Source organism: Salvelinus fontinalis, chromosome 3 (assembly GCF_029448725.1).
Source record: "Salvelinus fontinalis isolate EN_2023a chromosome 3, ASM2944872v1, whole genome shotgun sequence".
NCBI lineage: Eukaryota > Metazoa > Chordata > Actinopteri > Salmoniformes > Salmonidae > Salvelinus > Salvelinus fontinalis.
Window position 1 is genome coordinate 56,571,337 of NC_074667.1, and position 22,892 is coordinate 56,594,228.

Genomic DNA, 22,892 nt, shown 5'->3' on the forward strand with positions numbered 1-22,892 from the left:
GACTGCAGTGTGTCTGGGAGAAAAAGCTTTGAATTGTAACGAATTGTGGAATTTTAGTTCAAGGTTAAATACAGTTGTAGTTTGGATTCTTATAGGTGGTATGGGTCTGCACTTCATTCAGAAAGAAATAACTAGGTTTTTGTTTCTTCTAACCCTATCTGATAACAGGACTTCAGAGGAGGCATCAATGGACACATGCTGAGAAACAGCTTCAGGTATTGTTGTGCTTTTTAAGTCACGATTTTGTTGTGCGTTAAACAATAATATCAGGTCACCCTTTTCCTGGTGTATAGAGTCTTGTCCCCCGTGTTTTAAGTTGAGCAGGTACCTCCATGCTTCTGTCAGAAATGCAACAATTTGGTGCAGATTGTCAGTGTTGATGGCAGCCTTTGAGCCGAAGCCTCCTTGTGCTCCTTGTGTTGAAGACGTAAAACAGCTTGTCTATGATCTGTAACATAACAAGAAATAGCTTGGTTTGCATTTCAGATGTCATTCCCTGAGATAAATATGTGAGATAAGATATACGAATACGAAATTATTACCTCACAGAACCTGACTGTAAGCATGCAATCTTAAAACTTGTGTTCCTCACACAGGTACAGCATTTTTAGGGCCTGGGCAACAGAGCGGCTGAGGGTTCCTGTTGTCCAAAATCGCCACGCCTCCTTGGTCGACAATGTGATCACCTCATCCTCGCTTTTGAGGCATTTGTAGCAGTGCAGTGAGTTCCTAACAAGCTTGAGCATGTCAAATCAAATCAAATTTTATTTGTCACATACACATGGTTAGCAGATGTTAATGCGAATGTAGCGAAATGCTTGTGCTTCTAGTTCCGACAATGCAGTAATAACCAACAAGTAATCTAACCTAACAATTCCACAACTACTACCTTATACACACAAGTGTAAAGGGATAAAGAATATGTACATAAAGATATATGAATGAGTGATGGTACAGAACAGCATAGGCAAGATGCAGTAGATGGTATAGAGTACAGTATATACATATGAGATGAGTAATGTAGGGTATGTAAACATAAAGTGGCATAGTTTAAAGTGGCTAGTGATACATGTATTACATAAAGATGGCAAGATGCAGTAGATGATATAGAGTACAGCATATACATATACATATGAGATGAGTAATGTAGGGTATGTAAACATTATATAAAGTGGCATTGTTTAAAGTGGCTAGTGGTAAATTTTTACATCATTTCCATCAATTCCCATTATTAAAACCTCTACAGAGTACCTAACCCGGATCCGGGAGCACCCCCCACCCCCCCCACACTGATTAGCATCGCTAGCATAGCGTCACAATTAAATAGTAGCATCTAAATATCATTAAATCACAAGTCCAAGACACCCAATGAAAGACACAGATCTTGTGAATAAAACCACCATTTCAGATTTTTTAAATGTTTTACAGGGAAGACACAATATGTAAATCTATTAGCTAAACACGTTAGCAAAAGACACCATTTTCTTACTCCAACAGTTTCTTACTCCATCAGGTGCTATCACCAATTCGGCTAAACTAAGATATTGATAGCCACTAACCAACAAACAAATTCATAAGATGACAGTCTGATAACATATTTATGGTATAGCATAGTTTTTTTTTTTAAATGTGCATTTTTCAGGTATAAATCACAGTTCTACATTGCAGCTGCAATCTGATATAGTGCTGATGCAGCTAGAACAATTACAGAGACCAACGTTATATAACTAATTACTTGTCTTAAAACATTTCAGAAAAAATACACAGCGTACAGACATTGAAAGCCCAACATCTGGTGAATCCAAACAATATTTCAGATTTTTTAAATGTTTTATAGCGAAAACAAAATGTAGCGCTAAATTAGCATAACCAGGCCAGCCAGAACCAGCTGGACGCGCCCGACCAGTTCACATGCACGACAGATATATGAAATAACATCGTAAATTGGGTCTTACTATTGCTGATCTTTCATCAGAATGTTGATCAAGGTGTCCTTAGTCCTGATGAGTCGTTCAATCCATTCACAATGGCAACTTCCCCTCTTCATTTAGCCTGGGTACTGGTCGACTGGCACGGTCCCTGTCCAAAGTTAAAAAACTCAAAGAACGGAACACGGCAGAACTCCCGAAAAAATTCTAATAATCTGATTAAACTATATTGAAAAAACATACATTACGGTGATATGGTCACATGTATCAAACAAACTTCGAGACGGAGATAGTTTTCATCCGTAACGTCAGCATAACAAAAGACAATGGCACCTCTAAAACGCGCGTTTCAGAAAACCGGAAGTTGTCGGTCACGCTAAAGAAATAGGTCTTATTTCACGTCAGTACAAGATAAACAAAAAAGTGGCTGGAGTTGAGTCAGTATGTTGGCAGCGGCCACTAAATGTTAGTGGTGGCTGTTTAACAGTCTGATGGCCTTGAGATAGAAGCTGTTTTTCAGTCTCTCGGTCCCTGCTTTGATGCAGCTGTACTGACCTCGCCTTCTGGATGATAGCGGGGTGAACAGGCAGTGGCTTGGGTGGTTGTTGTCCTTGATGATCTTTATGGCCTTCCTGTGACATCGGGTGGTGTCGGTGTCCTGGAGGGCAGGTAGTTTACCCCCGGTGATGCGTTGTGCAGACCTCACTACCCTCTGGAGAGCCTTACGGTTGTGGGTGGAGCAGTTGCCGTACCAGGCGGTGATACAGCCCGACAGGATGCTCTCGATTGTGCATCTGTAGAAGTTTGTGAGTGCTTTTGGTGACAAGCCGAATTTCTTCAGCCTCCTGAGGTTGAAGAGGCGCTGCTGCGCCTTCTTCACAACGCTGTCTGTGTGGGTGGACCAATTCAGTTTGTCCGTGATGTGTACACTTAAAACGTTCCACCTTCTACACTACTGTCCCGTCGATGTGGATAGGGGGGTGCTCCCTCTGCTGTTTCCTGAAGTCCACAATCATCTCCTTTGTTTTGTTGACGTTGAGTGTGAGATTATGTGGGATATATCTAAAAAAATATGTGTCGGCTTGTCAACCCCAGATGGTGTAAAGGACGTTACAGTGGTCTCTGCATGCCTATCCATGGTCAGCGCCTCCAGATGTACTGTATATTGATGTCGTTGAGGGTAGCAATGATGTGCTCTGTTAATGTTTTTTAGACCTCCCCAGTAAGTGTCCGTGTGAATAAGTAGGCCACTGGGGCCTTCCAATAGCCATGAAGGCCCACTATCATAAACACCTAGGCTTCAACTGCTTCCCTCTTACTGCCCTTGTCATCTGTCATGTCAACAAGGCCCACATTGTCATCTGATGCCAAGTTATACAGGACATTCTGACGTATGCTCATCCCATTCAACATCAGACATTACCTGCATGGATGTGGTTATGATTAGAGGAAACCATGTAGGATATTGGTTTGTGTTTAAGCAATTTCCTGATTAGTTCATCCCTGTGCTGCTCTGTTTGATACAGATTCCTTTTGAAAGCCTCTGCACTTTCAGAAGGGTAGCTATGATCTCCATGTTTACAAGAAAAAATGTTTTATTTAAAATGTTTGTTTCATTTATCAATGTGTTGTGTTTACATTAATTATATTAAGTCAATAAGCAGGGATGTACTATGACAGTGGATCAACTTATTATTGAGTACTTCAGGAGTACAGAAAATGTGATTTGGGTAAAATAACCCCCCAAAAGTTGAAAACCACTGTAGAATAGAATGCTTACACTATAGACTGCTTTGGGAAGCTGATGCTGTTGGGCTAGTGACGGAATGTCTTGCGTGCTGAACCTCCTGAATATCAAGGAACACTATTTAAATCTATTGTAATCGTCAAAGGTTATGTTTTGTCGGTGTTCTATTATATGCTTTCTATTCTGTGTTAGTGTCTTTTCAACAACTCTTTATATGGTGCCACAGTAGGTGAGAAGCTAGTACAGTAAACCTGTGTTATGACGAATCATGCCATTCCTACACTTGTCAGCTAAACCTATAATTTCCATAACTAAAACATTTCCTTTCCTAATTTCATATCACTGTATGTCCTATGCTCCACAATGTCAGCACCCTGCTGAAATAGCTCTCCACAGATCTTAATTTTTGTATGTATACAGTAGAGTATGTCTATGGAGTGCTTACAGGGAATGCATTTCCTGTGGAAGTTGATGGTATGGGAGTTGGAATAGGGTTTTGCAGGTCAAGGGTAGGATCTTGCAAGTCGAACAAAACAAACAAAAAGAGACCTACAAGCAGTTGTTACAACAACAAGAAAATAGTTGCACGTGTTTTGTCCAAATACTCGTGGATTCTACTAATAAATGAATGAACGACCTGACCAGAGAGGTCCAGGACCTGAAGAACAGTTTGCAGTTCTCCCAGGGTCAGCTCGATGAGTTTAAACAGGAGAACAGCAAGATGACAGCAATCTGTAAGTCATTGAGAAAGGACATCAGTTCTGTGTGTGAATCCATGATAACAATGACAGATTAATCAGACTATCTCGAGGGACAATTAAGGCAAAACATGGTTGTGGACGGAATTGCAGGATCTCCGCATGAGACCTGGACGGAGTCTGAGGACAAAGTGAGGGAAATGATCTCTAAGAAATTGAAGTTGGACCACAGGAAGATTGAGCTGGAGCGGCCCACAGGATTGAAAAACCCACCATCGGCCCAGGTGACAGGCCCAGGCCGGTAGTGGTCAAGTTCCATTGATTAATGGACTGCTGAATGTATATTTTTTTCTCTTGCTTTGTCTGCTCTTTTCAATATTATGTCTATCTCTGATAAGCTACCCAGGAAAGGGATGGAAATAGCCCATATTAATATATGTAGCCTTAGAAATAAGGTTCATGAAATCAATAGCTGCTAACATCAGATAGCATTTATATATTAGCCATTTCTGAGACTCACTTAGATAATTCATTTGATGATACATCAGTAGCAATACAAGGATATAACATTTATAGAAGAGACAGAAATGCTTATGGGGGAGGTGTTGCTGTATATATTCAGAGCCATATCCCTGTAATGCTTAGAGAAGATCTTATGTCAAGTGTTATTGAAGTGTAGTGGTTGCAGGTTCACCTGGCACATTTAAAGCCTTTTCTTTTGGGGTGTTGCTATAGGCCACCAAGTGCTAACAGTCAGTATCTAAATAATATGTGTGAAATGCTTGATAGTGTATATGAGGTAAACAAAGAGGTCTACTTTCTTGGGGACCTGAATATTGACTGGTTTTCATCAAGCTGCCCGCTCAACTGGAAGCTTCTTACTGTAACCAGTGCCTGGAATCTGGTTCAGGTTATTCAACCTACCAGGGTGTTCACAAACACTACAGGAACAAGATCATCCACATGTATTGATCACATTTTTACTAATGCTGTAGAACTTTGTTCTAAAGCCACATCCGTACCCATTGGATGCAGTGATCACAATATAGTGGCTATATCCAGGAAAGCCAAAGTTCCAACAGCTGGGCCTAAAATAGTGTATAAGAGATCATACAAAAGATTTTGCTGTGACTCTTATGTGGATGATGTTAGAAATATGTGTTGGTCTGATGTGATTAATGAGGAGCATCCAGACGCTGCACTTGATGAATTTATGAAATTGCTTCTTCCAATTATTGATAAACATGCACCTGTTAAGAAACTGACTGTTAGAACTGTTAAGGCTCCATGGATTGATGAGGAATTGAAAAACTGTATGGTTGAAAGAGATGGGACAAAGGAGTGGCTAATAAGTCTGGCTGTACATCTGACTGGCTTACTTACTGTAAATTGAGAAATTATGTGACTAAACTCAACAAAAAGAAGAAGAAACTTTATTATGAAGCCAAGATCAATAATATAAAGAAAAACAACTTTGGAGTACTTTAAATGAAATAATGGGCAGAAAGACAAATTCAATTCCATCTTTCATTGAATCAGACGGCTTATTCATCACAAAACCATTTGATTTTGCCAATTATTTTAATGATTATTTCATTGGCAAAGTGGGCGAACTTAGGCAGGAAATGCCCATGACAAACAGTGAGCAATTATATTAATACATAAAAAAACAAATAATGAAAGAAAAGCAGTGCAAGTTAAAATTTTGTAAAGTTAGTGTGGGAGAGGTGGAATTAACGATCAATAATGACAAGCCTCCTGGCATTGACAACTTAGATGGAAAGCTACTGAGGATGGTGGCTGACTCTATAGCCACTCCTATCTGTCATATTTTTAATATGAGCCTAGAGGAAAGTCTTTGTCCTAAGGCCTGGAGGGAAGCCAAAGTAATTCCACTACCCAAGAGTGGTAAAGCAGCCTTTACTGGATCTAACAGCAGACCTATAAGCTTGCTGTCAGTTCTTAGCAAACTGTTGGAAAAAACTGTGTTTGACCAAATACAATGCTATTTCTCTGTAAATAAATTAACAACAGACTTCCAGCATGCTAAGAAGATTGTGGGAGCTGTACTGTTAGATTTCAGTGCAGCCTTTGATATTAATGACGATAACCTGTTGTTGAAAAAACTGAAGGGCTATGGCTTTTCAACCTCTGCCATATCGTAGATTCAGAGCTATCTATCTAATAGAACTCAAAGGGTTTTCTTTAATTGAAGCGTTTCTAATGTCAAACATGTAAAGTGTGGTGTACCGCAGGGCAGTTCTCTAGGCCCTTTACTCTTTTCTATTTTTACCAATGACCTGCCACTGGCATTAAACAAAGCATGTGTCCATGTACGCTGATGATTCAACCATATACGCATCAGCGTTCACAGCTAATGAAGTCACTGAAACCCTTAACAAAGAGTTGCAGTCTGTTTTGGAATGGGTGTCCAGTAATAAACTGGTCCTGAACATCTCTAAAGCTAAGAGTATTGTATTTGGTAAAAATCATTCCTTAAGTGCTAGACCTCAGCTGAATGTGGTAATGAATGGTGTGGCTGTTGAACAAGTTGAGGAGACTAAATGACTTGCCATTACCTTAGATTGTAAACTGTCAAACATATAACGGTCAAAACATATAGATTCAATGGTTACAAAGATGGGGAGAGATCTGGCCGTAATAAAGATATGCTCTGCTTTTTTGACACCACACTCCAAAAAGCAAGTTCTGCAGACTTTAGTTTGATCTTATCTTTATAATTGCCCAGTCGTGTTCCAGGGCGGCAAGGAAAGACCTAGTTAAGCTGCAGCTGGCCCAGAACAGAGTGGCACGTTTTGCTCTTAATTGTAATCAGAGTGCTGATATAAATACTATGCATGCCAGTCTCTCTTTGCTAAGAGTTGAGGAGAGACTGACTGCATCACTTCTTCTTTTTATAAGAAACATTAATGTGTTGAAAATACCAAATTGTTTGCATAGTCAACTTACACACAGCTCTGACACACACACTTATCCCACCAGATATGCCACTAAGGGTCTTTTCATAGTCCCCAAATCCAGAACAAATTCAAGAAAACGTACAGTATTGTATAGAGCCCTTATTGCATGGAACTTCCTTACATCTCATATTGCTCAAATAAACAGAAAACCTGGTTTCAAAATACAGATAAAGCAACACCTTGCGGCACAATGCCTCTCCCCTATTTGACCAAGATAGTTTGTGTGTATGCATTGATATGTAGGCTACGTGTGCCTTTTTAAAAATGTATGTAGTTTTGTCCTTGAGCTGTTCTTGTCTAAGGATGTTCTGTATTATGTCATTCTGTATTACAGTTGAAGTCGGAAGTTTACGTACACTTAGGTTGGAGTCATTAAAACTCGTTTTTCAACCACTCCACAAATTTCTTGTTAAGAAACTATAGTTTTGGAAAGTCGGTTAGGACATCTACTTTGTGCTTGACACAAGTCATTTCCCCAACAATTGTTTACAGACAGATTATTTCACTTATAATTCACTGTATCACAATTCCAGTGGGTCAGAAGTTTACATACACTAAGTTGACAGTACCTTTAAACTGCTTGGAAAATTTCAGAAAATTATGTCATTATGTCATTTAGAAGCTTCTGATAGACAAAATTTGAGTCAATTGGAGGTATATCTGTGGATGTATTTCAAGGCCTACCTTCAAACTCCTATTTGCTTGACATTATGGGAAAATCAAAAGAAATCAGCCAAGACCTCAGAAAAGAAATTGTAGACCTCCACAAGTCTGGTTCATCCTTGGGAGCAATTTCCAAACGCCTGAAGGTACCACGTTCATCTGTACAAACAATAGTATGCAAGTATAAACACCATGGGATCACGCAGCCGTCATACCGCTCAGGAAGGAGACACGTTCTGTCTTCTAGAGATGAACGTACTTTGGTGCGAATGGTGCAAATCAATCCCAGAACAACAGCAAATTACCTTGTGAAGATGCTGGAGGAAACGGGTACAAAATGATATATATCCACAGTAAAACAAGTCATATATCAACATAACCTGATAGGCCGCTCAGCAAGGAAGAAGCCCCTGCTCCAAAACTGCCATAAAAAAGCCAGACTACGGTTTGCAACTCCACATGGGGACAAAGATCGTATTTTTTGGAAAAATGTCCTCTAGTCTGATGAAACAAAAATACTGTTTGGCCATAATGACCATCGTTATGTTTGGAGGAAAAAGGGGGGGGCTTGCAAGCACGAAGAACACCATCCCAACCGTGAAGCACGGGGGTGGCAGCATCATGTTGTGGGGGTGCTTTGCTGCAGGAGGGACTGGGGAACTTCACAAAATAGATGATACCATGAGGGAGGAAAATTATGTGGCTATATTGAAGGAATATCTCAAGACATCAGTCAGGAAGTTAAAGCTTGGTCGCAAATGTGTCTTCCAAATGGACAATGACCCCAAGCATACATCCAAACTTATCATGGGAAGCTTGTGGAAGGCTACCTGAAATGTTTGACCAAAGTTAAACAATTTAAAGGCAATGCTACCAAATACTAATTGAGTGTATGTAAACTTCTGACCCACTGGGAATGTAATGAAAGAAATAAAACCTGAAATAAATAATTCTCTCTACTATTATTCTGACATTTCACATTCTTAAAATAAATTGGTCCTAACTGACCTAAGACAGGGATTTTTTTACTAGGATTAAATGTCAGGAATTGTGAAAAACTGAGTTTAAATGTATTTGGCTAAGGTGTATGTAAACCTCCGACTTCAACTGTATGTTTCATGTTTTGTGTGGATCCCAGGAAGAGTAGCTGCTGCTTTTGCAACAGCTAATGGTGATCCTAATAAAATACCAAATACCAAATAAGTAGTGACACTGCCTTGGAATATAAGTCAAATTTATTCTCCGATTCTCATTACAGGTGGGATCCTTTGGGAACCTAAAACATCTTTCATAAATAACACATTTAATTTGAATGCGCCTTCAGTTTTGATTAGGAATGTATGTGTTACTCATATAAATAGAATTTCTTTGCATTTCTTCACCCTTCATTATTACTATCCTCATGAAGAAATCATTGTTATTTATAGATTAATAGTTATTAAAAGTTATTCGATAATTAATTGCATGCATCTGGCATACATCACCTATACTTGGCACGCCCTGACCATAGTAAGCTGTTTTTTCTCTGTGTTAGTTGGGGCGTGATAGTGACTTTGGTGGGTCATCTAGGTGTCTTTGTATTTCTATGGTGGCCTGATATGGTTCCCAATCAGAGGCAGCTGTTTATCGTTGTCTCTGATTGGGGATCATATTGAGGTAGCCATTTCCTCATTTGTGTTTGTGGGATCTTGACTATGTGTAGTTGCCTGTCAGCACTATTTTGTATAGCTTCACGTTCGTTTGTTCATTTTGTTGGTTTGTTCGTTCGGTGTTCATTCATTAAAAGAGAATGTACGCATACCACGCTGCGCCTTGGTCTCATTCTAACGACGAACGTGACAGTAATCAATGCTATATTTTACCAATAAAGAGCACTCTAATACAACAAGTTCCAAACTTTTTTTTTTTTTTTTACTCTACATGAAAAACACAGAAAGACTTTTTGTCCTGTCACTGTCTGAAGGATTTACAAAAATGTAGAAGAAAATATCCTTTAGCAAGTTTAGCTAGTTAATGTTAACATTGTCATGGTGAGTAAATATTTACAGATTGCATGATAATGATTTATTTAATCATGCTGGTTATCTTACCTTCTCAGCTAGCTATATTTTTAGCATTTAGCTTGGTAAATCAATGACCCAATCAGTCAGCTAACGTTAGCTAGCTACAGTATCTTCATAGCCTAACCAAATATATTTATAACTAACCCCAAGATAATGAATCTGTGTCGTTTACAGTGGGAGTAAGAAATAAGGGTAGGGTTGTAGAGAATCGAAGGACCATGAATGTGATAAGAAACCTTAGGTGTTGGCTTCAGGCCGGTAGCAACCACTACAGAATGTCCGGTCAGAACAAGTATGAGGCGGATGTCCAGGTTAAGGGGAGTTTAAGGGAAGAAGATGTCCACATGCACACACACATCTGACCACTCATGGTTCAGATAACTGAGAATCATGTCGAGTGAGAACTGACAATAACTATGTGGTCCTTTAGATGAATGCACAATAAAACATTATACAGGGATTCAGTCCACAGGAGGAAAAGTTCAGCAGGAGGGCAGTGCACATGTGCACAAACTCAATTTGACCTTGCACTCCTTATAAACAACAATTTTTTGTTTTACTTTTTCAAAGCATCAAGTCTATAGAACTTAGTGCGCTGTGTTCCTAACTTATTCTAGTTTTGGGAACAGAAACATTTATTGAGATCAGATGTTTCATCGATAAGAACATTAGCAGAATATCGGCCCAGTTTCATCCTCTCCCACTACATGCGACTGGACTTTCTCTCACTACCATATTTGGGGGTGAGAAAAGGTTCTAAACGGATGCTTCAGCTTTATAGCCTCTGTGACGTATCTGGCTTAACCCTTCTGTCTGTAGTCTAACGGTCGTATTTTTATGAAATTCGGTGGTCTTCAATTTATGTTGAAGTGCAACTATTCTCCAGCAAAATGAGCCATCAAACTGTCCAATTTCATGAACAAGCCTCTTTAGCCTGGAACTATGTTCTGTCCACAACTTCTCCCCACACAAAACACCTCTGTGGAACAACAGACATGTTGTTAAAAACAAGTCTATTCTTCCCTAAGTATTTTGAAATAAATATTATATTTGTGCTTAATTTATTTGATAAAGAAGGAAATATACTCTCTTATAGAAAGTAATTCTAAACATATAACTTCCCAATATATTATAAACCTTTAATTATATTGGCAAAGCAATACCTAGTGGTTAGAGTGTTGGACTAGTAACCGAAAGGTTTCAAGTTCAAATCCCCGAGCTGACAAGGTACACATCTGTCGTTCTGCCCTTGAACAGGCAGTTAACCCACTGTTCCTAGGCTGTCATTGAAAATAAGAATTTGTTCTTAACTGACTTGCCTAGTTAAATAAAGGTAAAAAAAAAGAAAGTGTTTTGGAGAACATGCCAAGATAGATGCACAATTTATGTTAGAAGGTTGCCCCCTGCTGGATAAAAAATGTAATAATACATTCTTAAGATATCTCTTTCACTCCAAGAACAAGATCTCCCTGAAAGATATTACACAAATGTTTTATATAAAATTAAGTAAAATAAATTAACTTTAAAAACCATGCACAAAATATACCCCTTGCAATATCTTGTTGTCTAAATTCATGGATTTAGAGGACATGCCTTTTCTGGGATAAATAAAGGGAAGCTACTATACACATTTTTTAAAGTGTGACTGAGAAGTTATTTTGGAGTGAGTTAAGTAATTACATTTAGAATTTAATTAATAAGACCCATCTATTTACAATGAAAGATGCAATATGTTATTTTCTAAACGAAAACAAAACTACTGAATTAGTCGTTAAGTTCTTCATTCTCTCTGGTAAATTGTATATACACAAAAACAAATATTTGAAATCTGTCTCCAAATGCAATATATGTTTTACATGAAATCCAATATTTCATTAAATCTTTAGTATTTGTCAATAACAAAATAGAAAATATACATGTAGTGATGTCCTATGTTTGTTGTTGTTATTGTATTCTAATATGAAAATAAAAATAATTATAAGTCTAACGGTCGTCTCGCGCCAAACTGCGCATGTGCAGGCCGTCAAATCAAAGGCACTCCTTCAATATAAAGTTGTTTTTGACAAAAATGAGTCACTTAGTCACTTTCACAGAGTATTTGTAGTAATAAAATGTTGACATTGGCTCTTCTTCGATGAGGTTTAATGGCGGTTGGCATCCAATAAATATTGCATTACTGCCACTTACTAGACTGGAGTATAAGTCCCTTATACCATCTAACACTACACTCTCAAAAAAGTAAATAAAACACCCTACTGCACTGTTTAAATATATTTAGTCCTACTTCAGGCCAACAGCCTGAAAGGATGGGACACCACCACTTAACACACCCTGTAACTCTTCTGACGTCAAGTCTCGCACACTTAAATACCTCTCTGCAGCTGCCACCACAACCTCAAATCTCTGCGACTTAAGTTCCATCCCTGCAGTACAGTTGATAACCATTGCTATAAATGCTAAAAATCCAATCTTACTGAAATATATATCACTTGTTGGTTTATCCCTCTGTACTGGTGCAGAGCTACTACTCACACACAACTCCTCTCAGGATCCCTCCCTCTTGACCCATCTTCCACTACTTTATTCACTGCTTCAGCATATGACAACGTCTGCACTACTCTAACACTGGAAACTCAACCTGCCTCTCTCACACGGGACACTTCTGATCCCCAGCCCCCTGGGCACCCCTACAATTAATACATATCACTACTTTCCCTAATGCTACACATTCCTTTGTGTCATGCCTGTCTGCACACTTCTCACACCTAGGAACCTCCCTCCTACACACCGCTGCCAAATGCCCATAAGCTTGACACTTGTTACAACGTAATGTATTCGGCACAAAAGCTTGTACAGGATAATTTATATATCCTAACATCACTTTGTTCGGCAAAGACTTAACATCAAAACTCAAAAGAACAGACAACGTCTCTTCTGTTTCAACACTCATGCCACCCTGTCTGTGTCGCACTAAACGACGAGCATCACGAGCATCACAAACACCAGGAATCTTTTCCTTCAGTTGGTCAACTTTCACATTTACTGCTACCCCAGTAATCACTCATTTCAATGGCGCATTTCTTGCCCCTCATTCATTTAACGTGGAGCGCCTGCTCGCTCTGACCAGCAGAATCACAAACTTCCTCCGACACCGCCTGGTATAGAGGTCCTCGATGGCAGAAAGCTTGGCCCCAGTGATGTACTGGGCCTACCCTCTGTAGTGCTATGCGGTCGGAGGCAGAGCAGTTGCCGTACCAGGCAGTGATACAACCAGTCAGGATGCTCTCAATGGTGCAGCTGTATAACTTTTTGAGGATCTGAGGACACATGCCAAATATTTTCAGTCTTCCTCCCCCTCTCTCTTAGACCTCATCGGCCTCTGTTTTTCCCTCCATTCCTCCTCCCTATTCCAAGTATACATCTCCTTGTGAATATGCTGCACTTCTCATGACAAACATCTTGTTCTTGCATTCTCAAGGGACACCATTTAACCGGCTGTCACAATCAAAGTACAATCAGCACAAACCCCTCGGCAGACATTGGCTCGAATCTAGGTTGTGCCTTTTGATTTCTAGAAAATGAAGAATCGTTCCCTTCTCTCATTGCCTTCTCAAACCACAGCCTGGTCTGCTTGGTCTGCTTCGTAAGCGTTCCCGGAAGTCTCGCAATGTTGCGTCTCTGGGTTTAGAAACTCTGTGACTTTACTGTCTTTGACGTTAGTGCTGCTGTGCTAGCGGAACTAATCTTTGTCTTTCAGCTGAGCGCGTGGAAGTTTGCGCGGTTCCATTCGTTTATAGGGGTACAACATTTATCTCCAGTAGTAGCCAATGTTTTTCCTCCGTCTATGTACTTGTATGTACGTAATCATTTATGCGTTTTACATTTTAACTCAAGCAAACAACATGTGTATGTGAATCTGCAACCACAGATTGAACGAAGAGTTTTGATGTGTCAGTGTGACACCCATCGTTCGCGCAGGTGGAGGCGTTGGTTTGTTTCTATTGCCGTGTTTCATTCCTTTCTGAAGGAGAGTGAGATCGACTGAGCAGCAGTGGATGTCAGTTTGGTTGCTGTGAATGCTTGTGAATGAGGTTGTCTGAAATTATTAACTTGATCTGGTGTGGTTTTCTTTGATTATTTTGGAAAATATCAGACAGGGTTGCGTTTAAAGCACAATAATTTAAAGTAACATTTAAGGAGATTTGCTATGGTAAGTTGATCACCTCTCTTTCCTATGGAGGAGGCAGATAGCGATGTTTAAGTCTAGCTGGCCAGCAAGGCAACTAACGTTTGCTAGCTATCATATTAGACAGCTAACGTTGTCAGTTTTGCAATTGAAAATATTAGCTGACAAGCGAAACAAAATGCAGAAATAGCCAGGTAACAAACGCGAGTTAAATAAGTTGTATGGCAAATGAAGGGAGCTTGTTATCTCACTTATTTTTATTTATTTTTTTATAGACATGTCGATTCTTAGCTACTAAGCGTAGTTAGCTAGCTTATGACATTAATTCGGCCAGTGTCCAAAGGAGGACAGGTCAAAATACTGCTGTTGCTGTGTTGAGCGACTCCATCGTCGTAGAAGACAATGATAATGTAACCATGCTGTTAACAAAAGAAAGCTCAATATTTTGCTTTACCACGTATGCTATTCAAAAGCCATAGAATTGACAATGGTTCAAATTTCCTGGCTAACAAGTGGTAAAATCATAACTTCCAGCGACCACAGCCTATCCTTGCTGGCTATTGTTTACCAAGAGATGAATGCCAAAGATGGCTGGTTTACTGCTTAAACCCTTTATCAGATTTACTTTGATGTATATATTTTTGCATAACGTCACACACGTGTGAATTGCTGCTTTCTGTGTATTAGATTGCTCCATGGTGGCTATGTCTGTGTTTTGTCATTGCAGAAAGATCAAAGAATAGTGGCCAAGATTTTGAAGTGGGTGTCATTGAACTGACTGACAGTCAAGAACCAAACACTGATGTGATCTCTCAGGCCAGAACACTGTATTGAAAAATATAACCAGGTGCATTCTGCTCCCAAGCAATGTGCAGTCAGATGCATCTCAACCTCTATGTTTGCAAATGGCTTGCTGTCTGAAGGACGAGCTTTTGTGTTCCATTTGCCTGAGTATCTACCAGGACCCTGTCAGTTTTGGCTGTGAGCACTATTTCTGCCGTAAGTGTATAACTGAGCACTGGAGCAGGCAGGAGCCTCACGGTGCCCGAGACTGTCCTGAGTGTAGGAGGACCTTCGCAGACCCTCTTCTCTCCCCAAGCCTCAAGCTGTCCAACATCGTGGAGCGCTACTCAGCCTTCCCGCTGGACGCCATCCTCAACGCGCAGAGGAGCTCCTATCCCTGCAAGGACCATGAGAAGGTCAAGCTCTTCTGCCTCAGCGACAAGAGCCTGGTATGCTTCTTCTGTGACGAGCCAGCCTTACACGAGCAACACCAGGTCACCACTATTGATGAGGCCTACGAGGAGATACAGGTCAGTTCCACTGGACGTCCTTTCTCCTCGTCTAGTACCCTGGGGTGTCCAGAATTCTAAGTGTTAGTCATAGCCAGGGCTTAGGGGTTGAATTAGGGGGGAATGAAAGCCTTTTGAAACTGAGCTCCATTTTTCTATTTTAATTTAATTTAATGTCACTTTTATTTAACCAGGTAGGCCAGTTGAGAACAAGTTCTCATTTACAACTGCAACCTGGCCAATATAAAGCAAAGCAGTGTGACACAAACAACAATACAGAGTTACACATGGAATAAACAGACATACAGTCAATAATACAATAGAGAAAGTCTATGTACAGTGTGTGCAAATGAGGTAGGATAAGGGGGGTGAGGCAAGAAATAGGCCATATTGGCAAAATTATTACAGTATGGAAAATTAAACACTGGGGTGATAGATGTGCAAGTAGCGGTACTGGGGTGCAAAGGAGAAAAATAAATAACAATATGGGGATGAGGTTCGTTCATCACTGGAAGGAATGGCGGCCGAAGGAGGAATTGGCTTTGGGGGTGACCAGTGACGTATACCTGCTGGAGCGCGTGCTGCTATGGTGACCAGTGGGCTGAGATAAGGTGGGGTTTTACCTAGCAATGACTTAGATGACCTAGAGCCAGTGTGTTTGGCGATGGATATGAAGCGAGGGCCAGCCAACGAGAGCATACAGGTCGCAGTGGTGAGTAGTATATGGGGCTTTGGTGACAAAACGGATGGCACTGTGATAGACTGCATCCAATTTGCTGAGTAGAGTGTTGGAGGCTATTTTGTAAATGACATCGCCGAAGTCAAGGATCGTTAGGATAGTCGGTTAACAACCTGACTATTGATCTCTGTTCCCTTTTCTGAGAGGGGGACTTGTTGATGTATTGTCCTTGTTGTTTACCTCAAAAGATTAACAACACCAGCTATTGTCAGTCAAGACAATTGTTTTACTATAATTTAGGCTAAACAAACGTCTTCTGCCAAGGGGTGGAGGACCAACCGTTGATTCGCAAATGAACACACCATCTTTGCCCTTCTGGCAGAGTAAACAGAGGTTGAATAAGCACATAATGAATAATTATGTAATAAGCACATGACTTTCCATCACATTTCCATCGCTACAATTGTCCTTAATTTGGACTCACAAAGAATAACGATTCAGCTGATTTAGTTACATCATGGCATTACACATGTAGTCTGAAATAATGAATAGCATCTCCATGTAGACTAATGCTAGAGTATGTAGAGCAACAATCCAATTCAATATATTTCCCTTTGATATTCCCAATATTACCACAAACTCAGTCAATGAATATCGTCAGCCTTTTCTTCCGTACTTTGATTAGTCCCGCAGAGACACAATCCCATAACTCTGGCATTGTAGCTAATCCTGTTCTCTTCTCTTTGCACTCCATTGTTATAGTATGTATAACAGTCCAATCCCATTTGTTTTGTGTATTAAACCCTTAATTCCGTCAACACTCAAGGCAGCTATAGATGCACTCTCTGTCCCGAGCCACTGTTGGACCAGAGCAGAGGTGTGATACTGGAGCACTTGATTAACGCTGTGGTTGGTCAACATCAGGGAGGGAGCTCTGAAAAAGGACCGGACTTGTGCCCTTTGAAATGATTTCCTCAATCCCTCTTCTGTCCAACAGGCATTAGGCTAGGCTGTCTGGGATGGCTGCAGGCTCTGAATGTTCCTTATGTTATCCCCTCATTGCATACTGAACTTATGTTTTCCTTGACTCAGGAGGAGAGAGAACCTCTCTTTTAATGTTAAGTACCTGACAATCAAAGGCTTAGTAGACTATTTCGCATGTCCTTCCCTCTAGTTCAATTGGGTCTACTTGCTGCTGAGCTCTAGGAGCCTTGAAACTGTCCATCTTGGTGCATCTAGGCTGCCTTGGAGCATTCAAAAGGTCAGGGCAGTGTAATCTCAATAGATAATTCATTAGTACAACATGCTGTTCTCCTTGGACAGTTTCTCTCTCTCTCTCCTTGGAGCCTTTTCCAATGGGTTCTGTTGTGACATTCAGTATTAACTTTACAGCAGGAGGTTAAAAAGCTGCCCCGATCTATAGGACCCCGAGAGAAGAGACGGAAACAAACATGTCCCCTATAAGTGTGACTTCAAATACAAGTCATTGTATTTTCTGACAGTCGTAATTTTTCAAGTAATTTCTTGTTTAGCTCAGTGAAATGACGTGAACAGGATTGTTGCTCTTTGAGGATGTTATTTTGGTTAACATTTTGGGTCTTTCAGTTCCATTAAAAAAAAGTGAATGCTTTTATCAGACAAACACCAGTTGGGCGGTTTAAAGAAACGTACTGTGCAAAGCTTTTGCCTTTTGGTAGAAGTTCCCTTTGAACAGCATACCCTGGTAATGCTGAGTTAAGTGTCATGGTGTGATGAACAAAGGTGTCTAAAAGCAATGTTCAACTCAGAAGACAGTGTTCAGAAGGCACTTGTGGTGCCAGGTGGGATGTCTCTGTTGAATGGGATTCATCTTGGGTTTTGTCAGGTGAGACTGAGGGGTATTTGTTGCTGGGTGGGATGGAATTTGGTGGACACACACACATCTTTCTCCCTTTTGTTCTCTCTCTGGCTGTAATGACACTGCAGCTCCCTGAGGAGGTTCTCAGTCAGACAGAGGAGGAGAAAATGTCTCTAGGCTGACGGACTCCTCCACCAGGTCTACTGCCCTGGGTTAAAACATTGCTTTTCAATTCACATCTCAATGCAGTAGTTTGTCCAAGGAAGCTTGCTTTTAGGTTACAGCATGCTGTAGCTGTATTGCCCATTCACCTAATGGAAGACTGGGGGGATAGAGCAAAATGTCTCTGGCTACCTTGCTGTTTACGCATAAACATTTTGGTTTTGTATTGAGTGCCTTAAAGATGATGAAATGCCCTGGCTGTTGCCACATATGTTGAGCAAGATAAGGGATGTGGTTGACAGTCTGTTGGCCTGGCTCTGCCCACAGATGAACCCAGCGAGGGCTTTAGTTGTCGTGTGGCTGCCAGGCAGGGCAGGAGCTACTCTTTGGGCTGAGAGTGAGAGACGGTGTAATCTCCTTAGCTTGGCATGTCACTCCTCTGCTCTGACCACAGGCATGCAGGTTGTTGTCAGGGGGCTTTTGCTCCTGCCGATTGTCATCCTTACCCCTGTGGATCCATGCTGCAGTCAAATCTATAATGCGCTAGCTAGCATGTCCTCCACTTCAGCTCAGTGACACACACGCTGCTGTCCGCACGTACACACACGGTCTGCGCACATGCTTTTCAATGTGAAGGATATTAAGGTGGTATTGGGAAGGATTTGTTGGCAGCTCTGCCATTTGCTTGAGGAAGCAGAGATTCAGAGGGGAAAAGGCTCCTGCACTCTGCCTAGGAGGGCTATATGTCTCTGTTCATAAAGGCTGGCATGGACAGAACAACGCCTGTACACAAATGGAAATAATGTTTAGTTGGTTATTGGTTTAGCCTTATTTAAACATTAATTTGATTTGCTTGCCTATTAGTCTGAAGTGTTGTGGGTAAATGGACAGCTTTGTTTGATGCAATAACGGTGACCACTCTGGTTTTGTTTTCCATGTTGTTGTCATCTAAAAACAGGCTGAGAGAGTGCTGTTTCAACGGCATCTTTCACCACACAGCTTATCAGACCTGTACGGACGCTGTGAATGTGTGCTTTATTCTCAGCATATTTAGCTTTGCTCCATATAGACAAATTGGAGTCACTAAGGCCAGTCCCTTAATTGTAATGTGGTCTGTCAGTGTGCAGAGCAGCATGGGTACTGGGACAGGAGTAAATGGGGTTAGAGAGAGCCTTTGCCTGCTTTCTAGTGGCCCCAGGGACATGGGGCCACTTTCTGCTCTGCTTGTCATCAGTCAGCAGTGATGGGAAACCCAGACAAGAGGAGAAGGGTTCTGTAGCCCTGGTTATCCATGCATACAGGGATTTGGGGACTGAGCTTCAGACACTTTGTTTTGAGGGATAGGCTGGAGGCTGTGGTAGGGGTGCAGCACATCTGTTTGCTTTAGCAAAGTCTCCAATGGCTCCCCGATTTGCTCTACTGCTATGAGGTCTATGGGAGCACTGTAGTGTTGAACCTCTCCAACATGGTCTTTCAGTTAAAGGGAGCTCCTGTACACCATTCTCCATTAGACCTCCCCAGTTATTATTTCATCCTTATCCGGTCCAGAACACATAGGTTAAGGATGAGGTGTTAACATTTTCCCCTTACCTGCTCCACTGTAACACTGTGGTATTTGAAGCAGGGGAAAGAGAGGTGCGTATGGGCCTTTGAAGTGTCCCTTCAGGGGTTAACCAGAGCGTTCTCACTTTCGCTCACACTCACACGGCGCTCTCTGAGACCCCTTCCACATGCATGGCCATTGCTGCAGTAATGAGTCAGGCAATTTCAAGGGCACCCGTGGCTCTCTCCTGAGGCCTGTCCCAGTCCGCTCCAGCTCCCCCTCTCTTTCCTCACTCTCGTTTACTTTCTTGTTCTCTCTATCCCGTCCTTAATCTTCCTTCTCATTCCTTATTCTTCTGAGAGGTGGTTCCCAGAACCAGGCAGAGTGAAAAAATGGTTAAATAACTCGCTAATGTTTGAACAGTTCAGCGGTCAGTCAGGGTGGCATTGCAGAGAGAGAGAGAGAGACAGCGTTTGCATATGTGCGGAAACCGAGCCATGGGGAATGGCAGAACAGGCATGTTCTGTTAGACGTGTCCAGACATAATGTCCTCAGACATGAAGATGCAGTAGCTACTTCACTTGTTACTGCGGCTACCACTGAAGCTGCTTGTTACTGCGGCTACCACTGGAGCTGCTTGTTACTGCGGCTACCACTGGAGCTGCTTGTTACTGCGGCTACCACTGGAGCTGCTTGTTACTGCGGCGACCACTGGAGCTGCTTGTTACTGCGGCGACCACTGGAGCTGCTTGTTACTGCGGCGACCACTGGAGCTGCTTGTTACTGCGGCGACCACTGGAGCTGCTTGTTACTGCGGCGACCACTGGAGCTGCTTGTTACTGCGGCGACCACTGGAGCTGCTTGTTACTGCGGCGACCACTGGAGCTGCTTGTTACTGCGGCGACCACTGGAGCTGCTTGTTACTGCGGCGACCACTGGAGCTGCTTGTTACTGCGGCGACCACTGGAGCTGCTTGTTACTGCGGCGACCACTGGAGCTGCTTGTTACTGCGGCCTTACAGTGAAATGCTTACTTGCGTGCCCCTAACCAACAATGCAGTTTAAAACATATATGAATAAGAGAGAAGAAAAGTAACAATATTCTTTATCCCTTTACACTTGTGTGTGTATAAGGTAGTAGTTGTGGAATTGTTAGGTTAGATTACTCGTTGGTTATTACTGCATTGTCGGAACTAGAAGCACAAGCATTTCGCTACACTCGCATTAACATCTGCTAACCATGTGTATGTGACAAATACAATTTGATTTGATTTTGATTTGATCTTAGCCAAATACATTTAATCCTAGTAAAAATTCCCTGTTTTAGGTCAGGAGCACCAATTTTTTTTATATGTGAAATGTCAGAATAATAGTAGAGAATGATTTATTTAAGCTTGTATTTCTTTCATCACATTCTGAGTGGGTCAGAAGTTTACATCAATCAATCAAATGTATTTATAAAGCCCTTCTTACATCAGCTGATGTCAAAGTGCTGTACAGAAACCCAGCCTAAAACCCCAAGCAGCAAGCAATGCAGGTGTAGAAGCACAGTGGCTAGGAAAAACTCCCTAGAAAGGCCAGAACCTAGGAAGAAACCTAGAGAGGAACCAGGCTATGAGGGGTGGCCAGTCCTCTTCTGGCTGTGCCGGGTGGAGATTATAACAGAACATGGGCAAGATGTTCAAATGTTCATAGATGACCAGCATGGTCAAATAATGACAATCACAGAGGTTGCAACATGTCAGCACATCAGGGGTAAATGTCAGTTGGCTTTTCATAGCCGGTCATTCAGAGTATCTCTACCGCTCCTGCTGTCTCTAGAGACCTAAAAACAACAGGGCTGGGACAGGTTGCACGTCCAGTGAACAGGTCAGGGTTCCATAGCCGCAGGCAGAACAGTTGAAACTGGAGCAGCAGCACGGCCAGGTGGACTGGGGACCGCAAGGAGTCATCAGGCCAGCTAGTCCTGAGGCATGGTCCTAGGGCTCAGGTCCTCCAAGAGAGCGAGAGAGAGAATTAAAGAGAGCATACTTAAATTCACACAGGACACCGGATAAAACAGGATAAATACTCCAGATTAGAGGTCAACCGATTTATGTTTCTTTTTAACGCAGATACCGATTATTGGAGGACCAAAAAAAGCCGATACCGAATATTGGAGGACCAAAAAAAGCCGATACCGAATATTGGAGGACCAAAAAAAGCCGATACCGAATATTGGAGGACCAAAAAAAGCCGATACCGAATATTGGAGGACCAAAAAAAGCCGATACCGAATATTGGAGGACCAAAAAAAGCCGATACCGAATATTGGAGGACCAAAAAAAGCCGTTACCGAGTATTGGAGGACCAAAAAAAGACGATACCGAATATTGGAGGACCAAAAAAAGCCGATACCGAATATTGGAGGACCAAAAAAAGCCGATACCGAATATTGGAGGACCAAAAAAAGCCGATACCGAATATTGGAGGACCAAAAAAAGCCGATACCGAATATTGGAGGACCAAAAAAAGCCGATAACGAATATTGGAGGACCAAAAAAAGCCGATACCGATTAATCTGCCAATAAAATAAAAATATATATATATTTTTTTTTTATATATACACTGCTCAAAAAAATAAATGGAACACTTAAACAACACAATGTAACTCCAAGTCAATCACACTTCTGTGAAATCAAACTGTCTACTTAGGAAGCAACACTGATTGACAATAAATTTCACATGCTGTTGTGCAAATGGAATAGACAAAAGGTGGAAATTATAGGCAATTAGCAAGACACCCCCAATAAAGGAGTGGTTCTGCAGGTGGTGACCACAGACCACTTCTCAGTTCCTATGCTTCCTGGCTGATGTTTTGGTCACTTTTGAATGCTGGCGGTGCTTTCACTCTAGTGGTAGCATGAGACGGAGTCTACAACCCACACAAGTGGCTCAGGTAGTGCAGCTCATCCAGGAGGGCACATCAATGTGTGCTGTGGCAAGAAGGTTTGCTGTGTCTTTCAGCGTAGTGTCCAGAGCATGGAGGCGCTACCAGGAGACAGGCCAGTACATCAGGAGACGTGGAGGAGGCCATAGGAGGGCAACAACCCAGCAGCAGGACCGCTACCTCTG

At 41.6% G+C, this 22,892-nt stretch overlaps 1 protein-coding gene across 2 annotated transcripts in view; it reads left to right on the forward strand.

Moving 5' to 3' along the window:
- Window positions 1-13,794: 13,794 nt before the first annotated feature.
- Window positions 13,795-22,892, forward strand: part of LOC129851159 (E3 ubiquitin-protein ligase TRIM62-like) — a 46,830-nt gene continuing 37,732 nt past the window's right edge. For both annotated transcript variants that reach the window (XM_055917500.1, XM_055917502.1), the window contains exons 1-2: window positions 13,795-14,290; window positions 14,994-15,579. In XM_055917500.1, the coding sequence (XP_055773475.1) occupies window positions 15,172-15,579 (408 nt within the window). In that variant the 5' untranslated portion in view covers window positions 13,795-14,290; window positions 14,994-15,171. The remainder of the gene's footprint in view (window positions 14,291-14,993; window positions 15,580-22,892) is intronic.